The sequence below is a fragment of the Poecilia latipinna genome, unplaced genomic scaffold (genome assembly GCF_001443285.1).
Source record: "Poecilia latipinna isolate Pla-1442-1.1 unplaced genomic scaffold, P_latipinna-1.0 Scaffold2225, whole genome shotgun sequence".
NCBI lineage: Eukaryota > Metazoa > Chordata > Actinopteri > Cyprinodontiformes > Poeciliidae > Poecilia > Poecilia latipinna.
In genome coordinates this window covers 36891-57070 of record NW_015114841.1, presented here as the reverse complement: position 1 = coordinate 57070, position 20180 = coordinate 36891, and the positions used below count along the sequence as shown (strand labels likewise).

Below are 20180 nucleotides of genomic sequence, written 5' to 3'. Positions count from 1 at the left end.
CTTTGCGGCAACAACTTCCGTCAAACATTTGTGATCAGTTCAAATGAGGCTATTCATTAAACCACATTTGAGAGTTTTATTTACATTTGATGGCATACTTTGGATTATTCTTTAGCTAAATAACCCAAGTAGGCTTAAACTTAAGAACACAAACTGATAGTTGGTTTGATATCCTTCAGGAATTGTATTTGAGAGTGAAATTGATGCTATCATCATTTACAACATGTTGTTTAAATCCCCAAGAGGAAACACAGGACCTGGCCTTCACGCTACCACCACCTTGTATAGATGATATTCTTTTCATAAATACTGTATTAGATTTTTCACGCACATGTTCCTAAAAGTTTTGCTTTTGTCTCAGCAGTTCTTGTGGAACATTAAGATGCTTTTTGCTATATGTGAAACAAGTCTTTGTGCTCATGGAATAATTGTGATAGGCTGGAAACTTCAAGATTATATCCATTTGTAAATAACTGAACAAAATAGGGATTAATCACAGATAAATTATGACTTTCAGTTGAAAGAAATCTGGTCTAATCTAAACATCTCCACCTGTCACCACTAGGGGGCAACGAACACTCTTCCGTTCCCTTCACATTTACAATCTGCTACGTTCATAAACGCAGAGTTTTCAGTGTGCCTTTTTTTATGTAAAGATGAAATATTACTGCCAGTAGAGTTCAGATTTCACATATTAAACATAATTCACTTTGTTACTGATGAATTATTAGGGTTTTTAGCGCTGCCTTTAACAACATGAATTTGTGATATTTCAGAATTCACATTTTGCTGCTTTGCCCAACAATTTAAGATTTGACAAAAAGCTGAATTGCGTTATTGTGACAGTAAACAACTTTATTTTTGTTAAAGAAGCCACTTAAACCACAAAAGAGTGAATTGACAGGAGCAACAATAACAATGAGAAGATAGTTTTATTCACTGGATACAATCTATAATTATAAATTTAAAATGAAAGATGAGTGCATGTCAAAAAACGAACAAAAGAAAAACAGTTAAAAAATGCAGGTCTGAGTTAGGTACTGGTTGAGAGGCCAGTTTAATTTTGAGAATTGTACAAGTGTCCTCTGTCTTACTAATGTGTCCTAAACAAAGATGCTAAGACAAGGTTTGACAGTAATTGGGCGTTGACCATAAATGCAACAGATGACTTTAGTTTGTACATTTATTCATTCCTGCCAACCTGATCATGTCAAACTGATGTGTTCGTTTGTGAACTGTTTTAAAATGAACTCCAAACTCATACTGAAAAGTGGGAAAAAATACAAATTAGTTCGTATACTTGTAACTTAGTTGATGCTGTACACATAAACCAAATTAAAAATATAGTAATCGCTACTCACATCTCATCTCCAATATTAGTGCAGAAAAATGACGTGTTTTGCAGTTTGTGGCTTACGTTCTGTTGATGGGAGATAAAAGTGCTGCCCTCAAGTGGAAAACTATGGTACTGCATGTAAGTGACTCAATGCTCAGCAGTATTATATATTATTATTATTATTAAATATTTGGGCAATGATGGCCATCATCCAATGACTGAATGTGGAAGGAAGATGTGCAGCAGGTAGAGAAAAGCCAGTATCATCTGTATAACCTGGTTAAACTGGAATTAGAAGTTTTTGTTTCAATTCTTTCCCTTGGTTCACTCTTTTACGATTGAGTCCAGGTCATCGTTGATGTCATCTTCACCTAAACGCAACAATTTTGCATATTACATCAGTTCTTAAGATTTTGTCAGTTTAATTTTTTTTTTTTTTTTTTTTGCCATATAAACATTAAGTCGCTGCTTACCAAGACAGTTCTGAATCGTCATGGATTTTGGCATCAGGAGAAAAATGAGGCCGAAAATCAAAAGGACCCCGAAGAATCCTCCGATCAAACATCCAACCAGGGTAGCATAGCTGGCACCATTATCTGCAGGCAGGTGTGAAGAAGTTTAGGCAGAATGATTTCGACTGATCACATCGCAATGTGTAATTTACACAATGTTTCCTGACTTCACCATAGACATGCAGGACAGCAGAGCAGTCTTCTGGATCATTTGACTGATGACAAATGACCAGCGTGTCATTGTCAGAGTATGAGGTTCCTTTGAGTGTCCAAATCGCCACCAGTTCACCTCCCTTCACTTCACAGCGCCCATACAAAGCCTGAGGCGACAGACACAGAAGAAAAAGCTCGTATTTGTAGAGATTAACATTTCAGTACGAGGTCAACGTCGTGACCATCTCACCTGGGGAATGTCCTCCACCTTGCCGTTGGGGCAGGTGAGGGTGTAGTTTCCATGGCTGCTGTAAAAAGTAAATGTGAGGCTTTTGGAGGCTTCAGGCACTCCACACCTGAACTCTGCAGGCTCGCCCACGGCCACTTTCACATCAATCGGAAGAGTCCGGTAGCCAGAGATCTTTTTTGAAGCTGAGGTGCTGGTAGAGTTAGCCAAGGAGGTGGTGGCGTCTTGTGCTGAGGCAGATGAAGATTAAAACAAAACAAGTACATCAAAAAAGGATGAAAGGATGCTTTTTTTCTTTCTTTAGAAACATGCATATACATCTGAAATGTAACTGCAGATTTGCATTAGAATTGGATATTTGTTTAAACTAAAAGTGTGTTTTTGAGGAGAAACGAGACGGGCACAAAGAAAAAATAAAATGCAAAATGAGGATTGGGTTTGAAAAAATAAAATAATTTACATTTCATTTTAAAGAATGACATGTAGAAGATTGATATCCATCTTAATAGTTTTCAAAAGGTGCTTTAAAGAGTTGAAGAGCTTCAAGTTTTTTGAGGTCTTTGTCATATTTAAGCTGGGACTCTGACTAGCTGAATTAAAAATAAAACATTTATTTCCAGTCCTAAGAAACATGTTGATAACATAAAATTAATAATAATGCCAATTTCAGGCATAAGAATAATTTTTGGCTTCATCGTGTAAAATATGTTGTCATAAAAAGAACCTCTTATTTACAGTCTAGTTGACACTTTATTCACTAAATGTAAGATACCGCTAACATTAATTTTAACCTGTAATAATGAAGATTCTCTGTGAATGATTGGCACCACGAGTCTTTAGACTGAAGAATGTAAAGTCACCTCTTTACGTCTGCTGCGGTGATAAGATTTACGCCTCAAATTCAACACACACAATGCAAAGCATTCAGTTTAGGCAGCTGCTAAACGCTTCTGTGACGTTCGTGTTGTTATTTACCTGAAGAAGGTGCAGAGATTTGAAGCACCGCCAGGAGCAGCCAGCAGAGCTGAGAAACTTTTCTCTTCTCTGCCATTTCTTCTGCTTGACTCAGTTAGTTTCTCTTATTCCATGCAGATTTTCTCTGGAAAGTCAGAAAAATGTACACGGCTCTTTTCGTGAAGGTTAAATAACCAACACAGCAATAAATTTCACATATGTTTGCCAAAATGCTGCAGCTGGACATTGTGACGACACATATCCGTTTTTAGACACTTCTGTCAACTCAAACTCTCCCTGGCAGAAACTTAAATGAACTGGGTTTTAAGTCAGTAAATTCCAAATTATTAAACTGAGATTGTAAATCATTAACCAGTATTAATTACATAAACTCATTTTATATAATTAACAACCACAAAGTTACTCTTGGTAGAACCATATTTAAAAACACATTCAGGCACTCATAATGTTACCTAAATGCTTTTGTTGAAGCAATGCTTTGTTACCTAAATGCTTTTGTTGTTTGGCCTGGCTTCATTCGTTCTACATTTACGCACAGATAAATTCTAGTTAAATACCAGATAAAGAAAGAGAACTCTGACCACACAAGCAATAGGAAGATCCTCCCCTAGATCTGAAGACAGCTTCCCTATTTACATACATAAAAAATAATCTATTTTTTTCTTGCTCAAACTGACCTCACAAATGCGCCGACACTGTCTGGGAACCGGCGCGCCTCACGTCTCCCTCTGCGCCTAAACTTCCTTGGTCTCTTCAATTGTCCCCAACAAGACAGGAACGTCAGACGACTGAGGCACCTGAAGGAATGTGGAAGAGTTCCTGACGAGCCAGGTAGATTTCTGAGAACAGCAAACAGGTCGAGCAGGAAAAGCGATGCAGTCAAAAAATGCTTAAGTTTTCTCTGCTCTCCATTTTCCTTTCTACGTTGCTCAGAAGTACATCACAAAACCTTTTGTTCTCTTGAGAAGGAAAATCAAAAAACCTTCCATGAAAAGCCTTTATGTTAGTGGCTACATGCACGTTTGCCATGAAAAGATTTCACTTTTATTTGCTTCCAACATCAACAATGCTACACCTAAACGCCTCCAGCGTACTTGTTCAGCAGGTTCATCATCCTGCTGCAGCCTGAAGGGAAGATAAAGTCATTTAACAATCAACATCACTAGACATTTGCCTAAACACCAAGCTCAGAGGCCTGTTGATGAAACCAAGCTGTCAACATGTGTGGCCCAATCAACTTTTAAAGGTTTTTACAACCCTTTTATTTTTTTTTAGTATTTCTCACTTATACTTCGATGTGTTTTATAGGGATTAATGAAGCTCAAGGACGGCAGCAAAGGGACCAAAACAGGGTTAGGTTGCGTAATATTCATCCAAAAAGAGGAATAGTGTGCCACAACTGCAAACGTACTAAGACATGGTCGACTAACTGAACGTGGAAGCATTAGTCAGAGATGTAGCCAAGACGACCGTGGTAACCCTGGAGGAGCTGCAGAGAGCCACAACTCAGGTGGAAACATCTTTTCACATGAGTAGAAGAGAAACAAGCTTCTCCCTAGGGAGCAGATGGTTGTCATGAATGGAAACACTGGAGGAAATATTTGTAGAAGCTACAAAAAATAAATGAATCACTTAGATCAGAGAGTATTCACTTGTTAGAATGGACCAGTCAAAGTCCAGAGACTTCAGCTAATTTCTGGGCTGCAGACAAGTCCAGCAGAGGGTAGGAGAAAACAGGTGAGCTTTGCACACCTCAGATCAGGTGTGATCAGTCTGCGAATCATGAGGAGTGTAAGCGATGAGTTCAGCGGTGGCTGGGAAAACTGAGAGACGAGGTCAAACTGTTCTAAAATCCCAATTAAACATCCTGAGGTTTGAGGTTGTAATGTCACAAAATAGGGGAAAGTGGCATATTGGCAGCCACTTTAAAACGGTTGAAGGAGAAAAACGAAAACTCTAAAAATACTCTGATTCAGTAGTGAAAGATGAAAGCTGGTTTTGGCTCCAGTCATCCATGATGAAACAGACCTCCTGTGTTCAAGATCCTGCTATGTAACTGAGAGAGATTATTACATCCCATACACCACACGAGTAAAAATAATGAAGAAAATTTGTTTTAGGGACTGAAGAATGAAACAAAACTCAAGTTTACTGTGTTGTTTTTCTTTCATTTTCTTTTAACCGGAGACTTAAGAAACTCCACCACCCTAAAAACATCAGCACCTCCCATTTTATCTGTATCAGCTCTTCAGCTATCTCTGAAGACATTCACCGACCTTCATTTTTTATTCTCCAATTTCATCTTAAGCATCAGATTCTGGTTCAAACTCATCATGTGATCAGGGACAAACAAACTCCTCCCTTGCTCTTCTGGCTGATTTACATAATGCTTACTGATCATGTTTGTGACAAACTTCCTCCTAAAAATTCTTCATATCTGTTTTTTTTTCTCTCTAGAAGTGCTGAGCAGCCATGGGTTGGACCCCGATCACTACACTTCCTTTGACAAATGAACTACCAACTCAGTTCCTTATTCTTGTAGAACATGATTCAAGTGCTGATACTTCTTCTGCTGCAGCAGGGTAAGAAAATATTTGTTTATTCTAAATATGAAATGCAATGCTCTATTTGAACATTTTTTACATTTGCAAGAGCAGCAAATCTCTTAAGGCTCATCTTAATGTTTGATTATTTCTGAGCTTACCAAGAATTTGTTCAAAACATTAATTCCTGGCTAAATATGTTAAATAAGGTCTGTAAATCAAGCACCAATGGTAGGAAACACAAACTGAAGAGGAGCTGCGTTTTCTGTTTGAGCCTCAATATGAACTGTTACCTTTTATTGCAACAGTGCACTGTTTCTATGGCGATGGGAGCTCTTCAGTTTCGTTGTTTCTGTCAAAGTTTCACTATTGGCTTAGAAACACTGAAAAAATGTTGTTTTTCTCATATCTAGAAATGTATCATCACTCATATCTGCCACTGCAAAATCAATGTTGATAAAATGACATTTTTTATTTAAATGCACTTCCTGTGTAAAGTGTTCCCACATGCAATGCTATTAATATCATGTTAAATTAGCATTATAATGATTTTTGGCTCAGAGGGGAGGAAATATTTAACAGACAAGTGAAATGAACTTCAAGCACAAAGCTGGGCTCATAAGGCTGGAAGTGTTTTTTTGTTTGTTTTGTTTTTCCTGCGATGCATTTATAGAGTTTAACCCTTTCATGCAGGAATTATGGTCCTTTGTGTAAGGATTTTTTTATTAAATTTTTTTATATTCTTAAGGCATAAAAAAGGTAGGGAAAAAAATTGTAAACATTTTTTTTATTATTATTATTATTATTATTTTATTTTATTCTTAGGTGATAAAATTGTAATTTTCTCCAAATACAAAGTTGTTATTTGAAAAATACATCAGTAGTTTTGTTCTTTAGGGGTTATCTGATGTCACAATATTTTTTTTTTCCAGCAAGAGTCGTCTACAGTAGAAGGAAGGACCGGGTCAGTTGGCATGCTTTTTTGTCTGTCGGCCATATTGGATTTAACAAAAATAATTTCTTGCATTTGCAGCTGATAGTTGATAGTGTATTTTGTGATGCACTAATGTCCACTTCAGTGATCTGTGTGTATTTCTAACATACAAATCCACAAGAAGCAGAAGAAAATGGCTTTTATATGGCTGTCCACTGAAGTGACCACTATGCATGAAAGGGGAAAGCAGCAACACCTGCTGCTAAATGCATTTACTGTTCATGAAAGACTCCAATGAAGCCATACCAAAAGCTATGACTTTATAAATTATTGCTATTGAAGGTTGTTCTGTTATATCATGGGGCGTATTATTTTTTTCAAGCCAATTAAGTTTCTTTTCCCCATGACTGTGTAAATGATTTAAAAACGGTCCTCACAAGTTTTATTTTGTGTTTTTACTAGCAGAGAAAGTGAGTGCTGCCTGGTCGGTGACCTTTGAGAACCCGGATATTTGTGCTTTGAGGGGGTCTTCGGTGGAGTTCAGGTGTTCGTACAGCTACCCAGACGAGGAATCCGTCAGACAGACCGCATGGGACAAAGGAAAGATTCAAAATGGCATCTTGGAACGCGTCAGGCTTTCAGACCTTCCGTCATATAATGGTCGATTTGAGTATCAAGGTGATCATGCACACAACTGCAGCCTGGTTTTACGTGACCTTCAGGAGAACGACACTGGATATTACTTCTTCTGGTTTGACACAGACAAGTTTGGACGGCGCAGTAAGAAGTCAGTGTATCTCTCTGTCACAGGTAAAACAGCTTTACATTCACAGGGTTCTGTTTTTCACGCTGAGTGTTTTTTGTGGTGTAAGTCTTGTCTTTGCTTGATCTCCAGGGCTGGAAGCTAGCGTACGCTCCAACAGAGTGAGACTCGGAGACAGTGTGACCCTTGACTGTCGGACAGAGTGCCAAACCACCAAAATAATCTGGTTCAAAGACGGACGTCCGGTGGCAGAACCAACATTTCAGGCTCAGATTACAGATACCGGAAACTATTCATGTGCTTTTGAGGGAATAGAATCCTCACAATCAAGTCCTGTGGCTCTGGATGTTTGGTGTAAGTACTATGATGATGCTAAGTCAAGATGAATAAATTTGATGTTAGTCACTGATATTCTGCTTATTATCAGCCTCACATGCATTGTATTTGGTCAGTAGAAATCAAATTTATTGATAGGAGCGCTTTGCATGTTGCAACATAATAATCACAAACCTCTATGCGTTTTATTCAGATTTCATGCGACAGAGCAAAGACCAAAGATTACAAAGAAAATGTGAGGAAAAACTGTGGTGCATTCCCATTTAGACCCCTTTACTCTGATACCCTTAAGTTGGTAAACAAAGTTTGCGCTTATGTCATTTGACCTCAGACCTTAAAGCTTTTCTGTGAAGGCCTCAGTGGTTTGTTGGTGAACGTTAGTGAACAAAGTCCATCAAGAAGACCAAGAGACACAGCAGACAGGTCAAGGAGAAAAATGTAACAATGTTTAAAAATGAATCATTGAAAAACATCCAAAGCTTTAAACATCTAATCTCAGGTGGTGCAATCGGTCTGCAGGGCAATCATTTGTTGTCCATCACAAATGTAGAAGAATACTAAAAAGATATATATGCACTGTCCGTAACTCTGAACACAGCTTAGCCATGCTGCCTGCAGCAAGGTAGTAGCAGCAGCATGCTGTGGGGATATTTTGGAAGCTGGTAAGAGTTGATAGAAAAATCAACTCTTACTAGAGTTGATTTTAAAACTAGGTTTTATTCCACAATCGTGGAGGCTTTGAAAGATCTGCAAATGGGGTGAAAGTTTTCATTTTCCTCCCACTTCAACCATAAGCTGCTTTGTCTGTCACAGAAAAAAATAAAACAAAATGAGGCTTGTAGTTGAAATGTGATAAAATGTAAAAGACAAATTCAAATAGTTTGACTACTTCTGCATGACACTCTGTATGTACTACCAACCTATTTTTACTGGAATCGTGGTTGTGTTTTTTTCTCCAGATCCTCCTCTGAACGTATCCGTTGAGGTGAACCGCTCTGACCCTCTGCTGGTCGGCAGCAGCGTGACTTTGACCTGCAGAGGTTCTGCCCGCCCTGCTGCGATTACTTACACCTGGTGGTACAGCAGTGATGTCTCCAACTCCAGCACTGAGCTCCCGGTGGGCTCAGGGCAGGTGTTGAGCATTTCCTCCGTTGAGCTGACCCACACTGGGACGTATGTCTGCCAGGCCGAGAACCGTGTGGGCCAGAGCCGTTCAGCTCAGCTGCTGCTGACGGTGGAAGAAATGGGTAGGAATCCTGGAGGAACGGAAGAACTCGCATTGTTGAAGCTTTAATTCATTCATGTTAATTTGAACTTCAGAGCTTCAGAGATACTGGAGGTACTTTTAATTATTTGTAATGGTTTATTCCTTGTTTTTTTCCCCCAGTCCATCCTTTAATTGTCCTTGGAATTGGAATTAAAGTGATTATTCTGCTTGTGCTGCCACCGATTCTCATCTGGGTCTGGTAGGTAACGCAGAACATCACTTTGAGTTGGCTCTGGTTGCTTTGCTGAATTGGGATATCAGGAAATAAACTCTGTTCATAGAAGCTTCTGTTTTCTTGTTAAAGGAAGTGTCGGTCTCGTTCTGATGCAAAGAATGAAGAGGTGAGAAGAGGAACAGGTTTTTGGAAAAAAATAAAACAGGAAATGATACCAGAGTCATGTGACGCCTAATCTAGTCTTCTTTATTCCTCAGAATACCAGCAATGACTATGAAAATGTGATTTTTGGATGAAAGAACAACTGCTCTGAAATCCCTAGCATGAGAAAGGAACCAAAGGAAAGGAATCAAAGTAACTTTGCACTGAAAAGTCTCAACACGTGGAGAGAAAATGCTTCCTGATGCTTAGCTAAGCTGCATGTCAATGTCCATTTTCCTTTTCCTGTGCAACATTCAATGGATTCTGAACGTAGTACGGATATTTGTTATTTCAAACCATACTGATGTTTTTCATACAGGTTGGTTATTTGTATGCTAAATTCAAATATTCGTTTATGTTGCAGTCATTGGTAGAAACGGTTCCGTTTTAAGCTACGCAGCACTGACCCCTTGAGTTTGAATTAATGTCTATAGATCCCAGCAAACATAAAAATGTTTCGTCACTTTGAAAATTATCACGAGTTCTCCATGGAAATATTTATGAAATTTGTCCAGTGGTCTGGATTAGATCCAATAAGGTTCACCTTTTTTCGTAGTTTGTTTTTAATGGTAACTGAAAATTTCTAGCTTCATAAATGTGCGGTTTTTAATGCACATAACTTTCACACCTTTAATTTTTCTTATTTTTAATTTATTTGACATGTTGTACTTTCCATAATGTGCACACTGGATCGCAAAGTTTAAAATGTGAATTTACTGCATGGGAAAGAGGGAAATGAAAAAACAAAGACAATGTAACTTAATTCACACAAAAAAAGAGAGCACTTTACAGGTTGAAAAGGCCTTTCCTAAAAATAAACTGAGGCTAAAATCTCCAACTAGCTGAAAGGGCAGGAAGCAGAATCACTGTCCTCCTGGTGGTCATCCTCGCCCCACTCTTCTTCAGGCCCTGCTCAGTATCTGAAACCTAAAGTTTACTACAAATATAGAAATAAATCTGACTGAGGTTTTTTTTTATGTGTTTTTTATGTGTTTGTGATAACCGTGTTTTCTGTTTTTCAGTAAAAGCCTCTTCAGGAAATTGAAAATAGCATTCTTATACAAGTCATGTTGTTTGTGGTCTGCATCTGTAATGATCTGTGGAGGACTTCCTGTATTTAAATTCACATCTGTGTTTTGCAACACTTCCTTCACAATACATAGATCACTGGGAGGATTAAAACTGCTTCTATTAAGAAATAAATACAACAAATGTGTTTATTTGTTTTTATATAAGCTATGAACATCCACTGACAAAAAAAAACGATTAGCACCCATATTGTAAAACACAGAAATTATTCAGTCTTTGAGGATCTAGCAGTAAAAAATAGCGAAACCAAATGTACAACTGGTCCAACCTGACATCAATTTATAAGAAATCATTTCAATTTAGGCCTGTTTATGAAATATTTAGGATTTCCTAAATATATTTTTGAACTGAACAAGAGCACCGCGCTCCCAACACACTTACAATTTTAGACTTTGAATATATTTAGCCATGTAGTAACATTTAAAATGCTTGGTCCATTTAAATGTAGAGCACAGTAAAGGTTTGCAGGATACTACGACAAATATCTTTATAAAAGGTTCATGATTAAACTTGATCATGGGCAAGAAATTGCTAGGAAGTAGAGAAAGAAAAAGTAATGCTAATAACGATTATGAGACTCGTATATTTTACACGTCTGGCAGCGACTGGAGGTCCATCAGTAAAATTAACTCTCTTCTTCCCACAGAAACAGAACGTCAACTTCCCAAGAAACTAGACTTAAAAAACATCACAAATGAATTTGCTGCAAGTAAGATCAGGCACATGGCATGTTGAGCTCAAATATCAACATGTCAAACCAGCAGGCATCCCAAACACAAACAATTTGCTCCTTCAAGTATGTTTTTATGATACGCCGAAACAGCCTCAATGCAAAACATAAAAAACAAATCATAAAAGAAATATCTATTCATGTGAAAATCTAAATATATAGATATGTAAAAAAACAAACAAACAAACAAACAAACAAACAAACAAACAAACAAACAAACAACCCATATAAATAAATATGCAGTATAGTTATTTTCAAAATGAAATTAGATTTCCACATCTAGGTACTTCTAATAACTCATGTAGACCTTTAAAATACAGATAAAGTCTAGGTCCGGACAACTTATTTAATCATTAAAAGGACAATTTGACAATTGTTTACAGTCACCTAGTTCATGTAAAATCCGGGAAGGGATAACACTTGGACTGGGTAAAATATGTATATTTGTTGAATATAATATCTATTTTAAGCTTTGTTTAAATTTCCCAATTGTATTTACTCCTTCAGTTTTTAGGTGGAATTGTGGCACTTTTAGCCCTCTGTAGAGGGAACGTCATTTAGGGTCCTATTGCTGAACTGTAATGATCTGAATCAGGTGTGTTAAAGCAGAGACACTTCTAAAACAAGCTAGGCAGCGCGCTTTGTGGGGGGTTTACAGGGCAGGATGACCCGACATCACATGCATCCATTAGGTCTCAACATTGTGTTGTTGTGTTACCCAACATGTGTGTTGGCACACGTAATCAAAGCAGTTCTGTCACTCTGTCGCAGTTTTCCCAGTGAGGACATATGACTGTCGTCTGGCTGTCTTCTTTTTCCTGAAAGCAGAACAAACACAGATTTATAGTGGAAGTGTAACTTTTCTTTTCTTTTTGTTAAGCTAATAGATTGTTTATGCACATAACACAGACCCTGCAACTCTTTTGGTCTACTACGCATAGCTTTGGATACGCCGCACTTTTACAAAAGTTGATTTGTTTTCTTCATCCAGACAAGAACTACAACCACACTGTCTATAAATATGACTGTGCTATGCCTGATGCTTATTGGACGCAGCCGTCCCGGTCTTGTCTATATGAATTATTGATTGTGAAAGGAGCAAATGCTTCACTCACCTCATCATCAAAAAGGCAGCTAAAGCAGCAACAGCCAGCAGGACCCCGATGGTTACTCCAATCACCACCACTGTACTTCCTGAAGAGTCAGATAGATTTGCCCCTGCAAAGAGCAGAAGGTTACAGAAAACTCAATGCATACATACACAGAGGCTTACCGAAATATTCATACCATCTGAAGCTCTAATATCTTGTCACATTATAATACAATGTTTTATTGAGAATCTTAAGAGTTAGACCAACAAATAATAGCAACAAATAATAATTGTGAAGTGGAAGAAGAATGATAGATAGTTGCATGAGTTTCCAAATTTTGCCACAGCTTATCACTTTTATTTAGCTCTGGACTTTGACTAGGCCACTCTAACTCAATCTAAACTATTCCGTTGCAGCTCTGGCTGTATATTTAGGATCATTGTCCTGCTGAAGGCTCAATCTTTCCCTGAGTCTTAAGTACTTTACAGCATCTAACAGCTTTTCTTCTAATATCACTCCATTCTGATCATCTTTCCTGAAGAAAAGCACCTCCATAGCACGATGCTGCTAACTCTCTATAACCCAGTAGGAACAGGGTGTCAAAGTGTTTCATCATTTCTAAGATTTATGTTTGTAAAAAAACATCCACAATCTCTTTTCACGTCAGAAATTACTGTACTTTGTGTTAACTGGCCACATGAGATCTCACTAAAATATATTGAAATGTGTAGTTGAACTATAATAAATACTTTTTGTCACAATCCGTGTTTCTGTGTTTATTTTTGAGTTTTTTCCTGTGTAGTCCTGTTCCTGTGAGTCTCAGTCCTGTCCTCCCCGTTGATTGCTCCGCAGGTGTGTCTCTTTCCCCTGATTACCCCGTGTGTATTTAAACCCACCTGTTGTCTGTGTTCCTCGTCGGGTCCTTGTCTATGTTTGTCGTCTAAGCGCTCCAGTTGAACTGTGAAGTCCTGGATAGAGTTTGCGCCTATTTCCAGTCCTGCTATCAGTTGCTACCGGTGTTTAGCTGTGTGCTAGTTTCTCCGCCGTGCTGCCTGTTCTTGGACTGTTCTGAGCTTTATTATTAAATTCATCATCATCATCACCAAAACCTGGGTCTCTGCATCTATCCTCACCACCACCCACAACCAGTTCCTGACAGAAGGACCCCGACCTCTGACAGAAGGACCCGACCTCTGACAGAAGGACCCGACCTCTGACAGAAGGACCCCGACCTCTGACAGAAGGACCCCGACCTCTGTCAGGAAGTGGTTGTGGGTGGTGGTGAGGATAGACGCAGAGACCCAGGTTTCGGTGATGATGATGATGAATTTAATAATAAAGCTCAGAACAGTCCAAGAACAGGCAGCACGGCGGAGAAACTAGCACACAGCTAAACACCGGTAGCAACTGATAGCAGGACTGGAAATAGGCGCAAACTCTATCCAGGTCTTCACAGTTCAACTGGAGCGCTTAGACGACAAACCTAGACAAGGACCCGACGAGGAACACAGACAACAGGTGGGTTTAAATACACACGGGGTAAACAGGGGAATGAGACACGCCTGGGGAGCAATCAACGGGGAGGACAGGACTGAGACTCACAGGAACAGGACTACACAGGAAAAAACTCAAAAATAAACACACAGAAACACGGATCGTGACACTTTTGAGATGTATTGTAAACAATGTTGCACTACTATGTTGCAGCCTCATTGCCAACAATACTTGGCTGTATTTGGTTGATTACGGTGTAAAGAGTTCATTTTGACATGCAGCAAATGATATCAACAACACCTGAATCATCAGTGCTGTGACTATGTGGTATCCAAAGATAAAACACATTTTCAAGGATCCTGTACTCTGAATCTTGTACTCATAACTGAGAACTTAAAACAATCCCTTGAATGTGAGCTTGAGTCTCTGCATTGACCTACCACTGGAGCTGGTCAGAGTCACGCTGGCTTTCTCAAAGCCGTATCTGTTGCGTGCCACACAGCAGTGCTGCCCATAGTCCTTCGTGGTGATGTTGACACTGGTGAGTTTTTGGGCTCTTCCTGTTGATGTAGCCTGGGTGGATCTTCCTCGATGAAAGCTTAAGTCTGCTGCTGGGAGACAAGCTACACCCTGGTACCAGACGTAGGTGCGGACCGGTGGGTTGGCCTCACTGCTGCAGGTCAGAGTCACAGGATGATCCTTCTCTGCTCCCCAGCTGGAGATCATTATGTTTCTAGGCGGGTCTGCAGGAAGATGGCATCAAAGTTCATTAGCTTCAAATATTACAAGATTTAAAGGACATGAAAAGTGAATCAAGCAGTGGACAGATGCAGACATATCTTTAAACATGTTTTCAGTATAATTGAAGATGATGTAGTTTGGTTTCAGAGTTACATTTCACTTACATTGCACATCGATTTCCAGAACATTTGAGCGTTGAGTTTTGTCTCCAGTCTGGATTTGGCAGTAGTAGCTGCCAGATTGACCTGATGTAACTTTGGGGGTACTCCACACCGGTCCAGCACCTACCAACATGGCTCCTTTGGTACTGTACCACGTGAAGCGGCTTTGTGAAGTGGCAGCTGGGCTGCAACAGGCCAGGTTTAAGCCTGTCCCCTCCAGGATGACTCGGGATGGACCCACCGAGACCGCAACTGCAGTGGAGGAACCTGCAGCGACAAAAAGGGAGAGAAAAGGAACCTGAATGAAGAACTTAATTTTTCAGGGCCTTACCTATATAACTCTAAAACTATCCAGCAAATTTAATAAATGACTAGATAGAATCCTAAACAATGAAGGGAGACTTGACTGAATTTAATGAATTCTGTAGTTTCTGTGGACAGAACAAGCAGAAAGAAATAATTACCACCTTCCTTCAACATTTAAACTTAGCTAAAGTTAACACAGCTTAGCTAAAAAGGTGTTGCAGGTTCTCACCTGGATGTAAACAAAGCAAATTAAAATCATAATACTAAATCTGTAGAAAGCAAACATTAGTGAAGTTACTTTCTGTTTAAGCCTCTAAATAGTTACTTTAAAGTTGAGTTTATTTTTGATTTGTGTTAATTTAATATGTTATTAAATTAACACAATTTAATATGTTATTAAATTAACACAATTTAATCCTTAAAATCCTTATGTTGTAATGCTAGGATATTTACTCTGAAAAGCAATATCAGCTCTTATGATGTTTTTTATCATCAGTTCTATTTACTATTTTTTATTTTTTTTGGTAAATAAATAAACCAATTAAGAAGTATTTGTGTATTTTTATAACACATTAGTTACTACTCTGGAAAAAAATTGAAGTTTTGCTAAATTAATTGCTTATAATTCAAAGTTTGGGGCTTGAGGGACGACTTGGATTTTACACGTAGATCCTAAAGATTAGGATCTGCCTATGAAATGCAGACTAAAAATGTTGCTTGAGGATTATAATCCTACATAATCCTACAAATGAGGAGACAAAACAACATTAGAAACAAGGAAGCCACAACACAAAGCTGTTACCTACAGATGTATTTGTTATTACATGTCGTTAGACAGCAATGTCTGTGTGGTTAAAAAAGACAAAACCAGAAAACATGAGCTGACTCATTTAGTTTCAGGAGATTAATGCACTAAATCCCATGGTTTCACAGGGTTTTCTACAGTAATTTGAATAAACAAACATTGTAACATTTGTTTTTGGCTGTTTTTTGTTTACATAAGTAATGTAATGCCATGGGTTTATATATAGTGATTATTATGTCAAACGGCCACTGGCAGGTTTCAGTTCTGCTTCCTGCGAAAAACACAAGGAGTCAAAACTTTCAAAAAGGAAACGATTACATGTCAACACAAAAATACAAACACTAATGTTCTGCTTTCCATATATTTTAGATATAAAGCTATAACAAATATTTTCATTTTTATTAAACCGTGATCAGTTTTGTGGCAAACCAAACATACTGTGGACCTTGTGTTGTTTGCTAACAGTGAGACTCACCAATAGACCAACATTAGACAACAGCCACTGGAAGAATAAATTAAAAGTCTTCTAGGTTAGGAAAAGGAATAACAGATGGATAAAACTGTCTTGAAATAATATTAAACTGTGTTTGTCATGTATCTTACAGAACAGAGAGAATATGCCCACCTGCCACTAAGAGCTGCATGCCAGTCTGTGGAGGCATCTTCTGCGTCTTATGGTTGGTGATGAGGTAAAACACGTATGTTCCACTGTCTGACTCTTTGAGATTAGAAATCCTCAGAGAGCAGTTCTTGCTTCCTGGTTGTCCCAGGTACTGCACCCGGTTCTGATAAGATGGATCCTGGAAAATACCGGCGCTGTGGAACACATAGCTGACACAGACATACATAAATTTAGAAACTGTGTGTTTTTGCAGAAAACCCTGTGATGTATTTTTGTTTTTCTCTAATGAGTGTTTTACCTTTCCGTAACGCAGCGACTGTCTCTGAGACACCACATCTCAGACGTAACTTTTGTTTCACTGCTTCCTGTCTAATAAAGAGCAGCAGATTACAATCTTAGACATCCCCACTAAGTATTACCAGGACGCTTATGAGAACAGTTTATTTCGTTAGAGTTTGTCAGGAACCATGACATGGTGATGTCTACTTATTCTGACTACAGAAAGGTTACACAGAAAGTGATCTCTACTGCTACAAGAAACAATGCCTCCTTTATTACCTGTGCAGGGAGCCGCCCATCTGTCTGGACTTCATCAGAGCTAAGTGGGTAGTCATAGGAACAGGGGAGGACCACTGAAGAACCAGCCACAGCACAAATGGGATTAGAGGGGAGAAGAACTGACCAATCACCAGCCAGAATACCTGCAGAAGGAAGAGTAGGTGTTACATTACTATAAAATACAACCAGAAGTTAATCATCGAACTCAAGCGGTCTCACTGACATTGTCCTGTGATAATGCTGGAATACATTAGCAATGTTTTTACCTCTCACACACAGAATGATGAGAAAGCAGCAGCTTTGTTGATGATGTGCCATGACTTCACTTGATGTTCTCCTTCTGCTGTGGTTTTCTGTTCACCCTCCTTTAGCTTCACCTGTACTAACCTCAGTTTTTTCGTTTGTTTTTGCTTTTTTCCCCCCACTGCTCTCTGTCGGTGTCTTTTCACAGCTGTGTTCACTTCTCTGTCTCAAAACCAATAGATCCAGTCTCTTCAGTTTCCTCTTTATTTCCTCCGCCAATGAGGAACTTGGCTAATGTCAGTGCTTTCATGTAATTACAAAGAAATTACTACATCCAAGTCAGGTTTTCTTCCTTTTGCAGAGTGCGCCTGTTGGTGTGTGTATGAGGCAGCGCGCCTGTTGAGTTAACCAAATGAAAACTACCTGATATTTGTTGACAGTCACTATTAAAATGTGCCTAATTGGGCAAATGTTTTCAGGTGGGACAGGGAGTCTACTCGGTCACTTCAGAGGAAGAGCTCGTGCCCACTTCGTCCACTCAGGACCGTTGACGTCACTCGCATCGCTCTCGTGCGCAGCTGAGCGCCTACAGAAGGAGCAGACCGCAAAGACACGAAGAAGCGACGAACTTCATCCGGCAAACCTCGTTTTTATGACCCCAGACCTTCAAATGTTGTTCCCCTTACAGCTAGAAGCGAGCGCTGGTGGTTTTGGTTGATGAACGCGAGCGAAACTTTGGTAGGAAACGTTGCTTCACTTTTTTCTACTTTTTTCTCCGGGGTCAGTAACCTGTGAAGAGAGGAAAAAGGAGGATTTACTGAAAAACGAGGATTTATCCGCGGTGGGGCTTTAGCAGAATTAGTCGGGGTTGTAAACTTTTTTTCTTTTTAATCTTTTTTGTTTTTTATTAAACGGGACTTCCAAAGCACAATTTTGTTTTACTTCAAAAGAGGAAAAAAAAAAAAAAAAAAAAAAAATTCACCTGCTGTTAAGGAATACAGGTGAGTCACCTTGAGGAAAAACGCTTAACTGGATTTAAAAAGTAACAAATAAGTTAATTATTAATTAAGTCACTAAGCTAATTCTGGTCAAATTAAGCTAATCCCTAATTAAAACAAACTAAACAGAAATAATGAGAGGAAGCAACTCATGCTTATGTAATGTAATAACGTAATACATACATACATACATACCTACATACATACATACATACATACATACATACATACATACATACATACATACATACATACATACATACATGCTGTACATATATTCTCTTCCTGTGAACAATGTATTTGTATTTCCTTTGTGCTGGTTAATATGGAACTAAATTAATATAAAAATCTGTTCAGTGGTTAGTATATTTTTATTATTTAGTAAAATATTTACACATCCACAATAATATTAAATAGAAGCCCATTGGCAAATTACAAATAGCCATATAGTTTCTGAAGCCATGAACAAGTATAGCTCTGGCTGCATATTTAACCACTCCTTACAGCCATAGGCCCTTCTTTTAGTGCTAGTTCATACATATTCTGTTTTTATTTTAATTATGTAAAGCACTTTGAAATGCCTTGCTGCTGAAATGTGCTATACAAATAAAATTTGACTGATTGATATTCAGTAGGAGTGATGTTGATGCGAATCCAGGTGGATAGTGTTGCTCTCTTTGTTCTAAAATGTGTTTTATATTTGCTCGGGATCGTTGACCTTTTGAAACACCCAAATATGTTTCAAGTTTCAACCACCAGCCTGTTCATTTAAGATGAAGTGGAAAAATTAGAAGAAAATAAATCTGGTTTATGTTTCTATCTACTTTTTGCAGTCCACTAGTTACACTGATAGCAAAACAGACCCTTGGCATGACGCTACCACCATCATGCCTGACAGTTTTAAAAATCTCACCTCAGGTCCTGCAAGAATATTTCTTTCCATTATGATTTGCTGCATGCATCAACATTGGGTTACAGCATCTTGTTGTTTATGACAGCCTTAGTAGTTCCTGAATTGTTCCTGTATATTTGAGCTAATTTACCATCATTGCAGGTGGCAGATGAATGAAACGTGGACACAGTTATGTCTTATGATTTGAAATACACATCAAAATAGATTTTGAAATAGAATTTCAATGTACATTGAATAAAACATGTAAACAATGTAGCAAAAAAAAAGAAGTTTCCCACTTAATCCCAATTAATATTGTCTGTTTATGTATATATATTTAGTAAATATTTATGGATTTAATGTTTTGAGATTTATCCTTCTATTTTCTCAGAACCCAGGGTGTTACGTTACCAAACAAAAAGGCGACTGCCTAAAGTTCGGACCACCTGCCCAGCGTAGTTACTGAGAGAGGAGAGGAAGGGGGAACTACCCTCATCATTGTCTGCTGCTGCCTTCTGCTTCCTCCTGGCTTCAGATGTACGCTGAGAAAGTTATGACAGAGGGGAAGATGGGTGAGTACCCTGGTTAAATACATACTTGTTTTCGTTCCATTCTCCCAACAGAAGTCCTCTAACACACACACACACACACACACATGCACACACGCACGCACACACACACATCCAATGCTACACACGTACAGATCAAAATGCTCCTGCCCATGCAGCCTGTTTTCTGTATTTGTGTCCAGACATCAGTCCACCTTACAGTTAACGATTAACCGGCCTGTTCAAAACTGCTTTGCTGTCTTTTTGATGTTCCCTGAATTTTTTTTATGACGTTTGTTTTTCAGCTGGGTCAGCATATACTTAGATTAGTTGTAATATTTGTTTAATTTTGTTGTCTCGATGATCTCTAAAGAGACAACGATTGTCATTATTATCCATAATAATGATGATCATAGCAAAGTACTTGTTATATTTAGGAAGAGAATGACATGCTCTATTA

The 20180-nt window shown here is 38.5% G+C and overlaps 4 protein-coding genes across 6 annotated transcripts in view; 2 read left to right on the top strand and 2 right to left on the bottom strand.

The window, feature by feature from the left end:
* Positions 1 to 1654: 1654 nt before the first annotated feature.
* On the bottom strand, positions 1655 to 3998 carry LOC106936848 (uncharacterized). Its single transcript, XM_015018078.1, has 6 exons — positions 3901 to 3998; positions 3224 to 3347; positions 2252 to 2478; positions 2021 to 2168; positions 1810 to 1932; positions 1655 to 1707 (listed from the first exon to the last, which is right to left on the bottom strand). The coding sequence occupies exons 2-6, from the start codon at positions 3297 to 3299 to the stop codon at positions 1661 to 1663; spliced, it is 621 nt and encodes a 206-aa protein (XP_014873564.1). The 5' UTR covers positions 3300 to 3347; positions 3901 to 3998; the 3' UTR covers positions 1655 to 1660.
* Positions 3966 to 10417, top strand: LOC106936846 (carcinoembryonic antigen-related cell adhesion molecule 6-like). 2 transcript variants are annotated; one of them, XM_015018076.1, is made up of 8 exons: positions 3966 to 4054; positions 5681 to 5805; positions 7166 to 7510; positions 7596 to 7817; positions 8759 to 9046; positions 9187 to 9265; positions 9371 to 9407; positions 9499 to 10417. In XM_015018076.1, the coding sequence occupies exons 2-8, from the start codon at positions 5769 to 5771 to the stop codon at positions 9535 to 9537; spliced, it is 1047 nt and encodes a 348-aa protein (XP_014873562.1). In that variant the 5' UTR covers positions 3966 to 4054; positions 5681 to 5768; the 3' UTR covers positions 9538 to 10417. The 2 variants fall into 2 exon arrangements, with proteins under 2 accessions (XP_014873562.1, XP_014873561.1); XM_015018075.1 differs by having other exon boundaries at positions 7163 to 7510.
* A 1178-nt stretch (positions 10418 to 11595) lies between these two features.
* On the bottom strand, positions 11596 to 17747 carry LOC106936845 (B-cell receptor CD22-like). Its single transcript, XM_015018073.1, has 8 exons — positions 17306 to 17747; positions 17040 to 17182; positions 16780 to 16850; positions 16485 to 16690; positions 14752 to 15015; positions 14287 to 14589; positions 12377 to 12479; positions 11596 to 12079 (listed from the first exon to the last, which is right to left on the bottom strand). Exons 1-8 carry the CDS (start codon positions 17355 to 17357, stop codon positions 12019 to 12021), a joined length of 1203 nt encoding a protein of 400 aa, XP_014873559.1. The 5' UTR covers positions 17358 to 17747; the 3' UTR covers positions 11596 to 12018.
* Positions 17748 to 17935: 188 nt separating this feature from the next.
* Positions 17936 to 20180, top strand: part of hpn (hepsin) — a 23409-nt gene continuing 21164 nt past the window's right edge. Inside the window, exons 1-2 of one of the 2 annotated variants that reach the window (XM_015018072.1) lie at positions 17936 to 18020; positions 19564 to 19744. In XM_015018072.1, the coding sequence (XP_014873558.1) occupies positions 19708 to 19744 (37 nt within the window). In that variant the 5' untranslated portion in view covers positions 17936 to 18020; positions 19564 to 19707. Of the gene's footprint in view, positions 18021 to 18064; positions 18284 to 19563; positions 19745 to 20180 lie in introns of those variants that run through there. The other variant, XM_015018071.1, reaches the window with a different exon arrangement.

Bases quoted from the DNA above. Each gene is read 5' to 3' on its own strand.
- LOC106936846 (XM_015018075.1), top strand. From the start codon at position 5,769: ATGATTCAAGTGCTGATACTTCTTCTGCTGCAGCAGG. The intron at 5,806-7,162 runs GTAAGAAAATAT...TGTTTTTACTAG, and splicing joins ACTTCTTCTGCTGCAGCAGG to CAGAGAAAGTGAGTGCTGCC. The intron at 9,047-9,186 runs GTAGGAATCCTG...TTTTTCCCCCAG, and splicing joins GCTGACGGTGGAAGAAATGG to TCCATCCTTTAATTGTCCTT.
- LOC106936845 (XM_015018073.1), bottom strand. From the start codon at position 17,357: ATGGCACATCATCAACAAAGCTGCTGCTTTCTCATCATTCTGTGTGTG. The intron at 16,691-16,779 runs GTAAAACACTCA...TGTCTGTGTCAG, and splicing joins AGTCGCTGCGTTACGGAAAG to CTATGTGTTCCACAGCGCCG. The intron at 15,016-16,484 runs GTGGGCATATTC...TTGTCGCTGCAG, and splicing joins CATGCAGCTCTTAGTGGCAG to GTTCCTCCACTGCAGTTGCG.
- LOC106936848 (XM_015018078.1), bottom strand. From the start codon at position 3,299: ATGGCAGAGAAGAGAAAAGTTTCTCAGCTCTGCTGGCTGCTCCTGGCG. The intron at 1,933-2,020 runs GTGAAGTCAGGA...ACCTGCCTGCAG, and splicing joins TGCTGTCCTGCATGTCTATG to ATAATGGTGCCAGCTATGCT. The intron at 1,708-1,809 runs GTAAGCAGCGAC...TGTTGCGTTTAG, and splicing joins GACGATTCAGAACTGTCTTG to GTGAAGATGACATCAACGAT.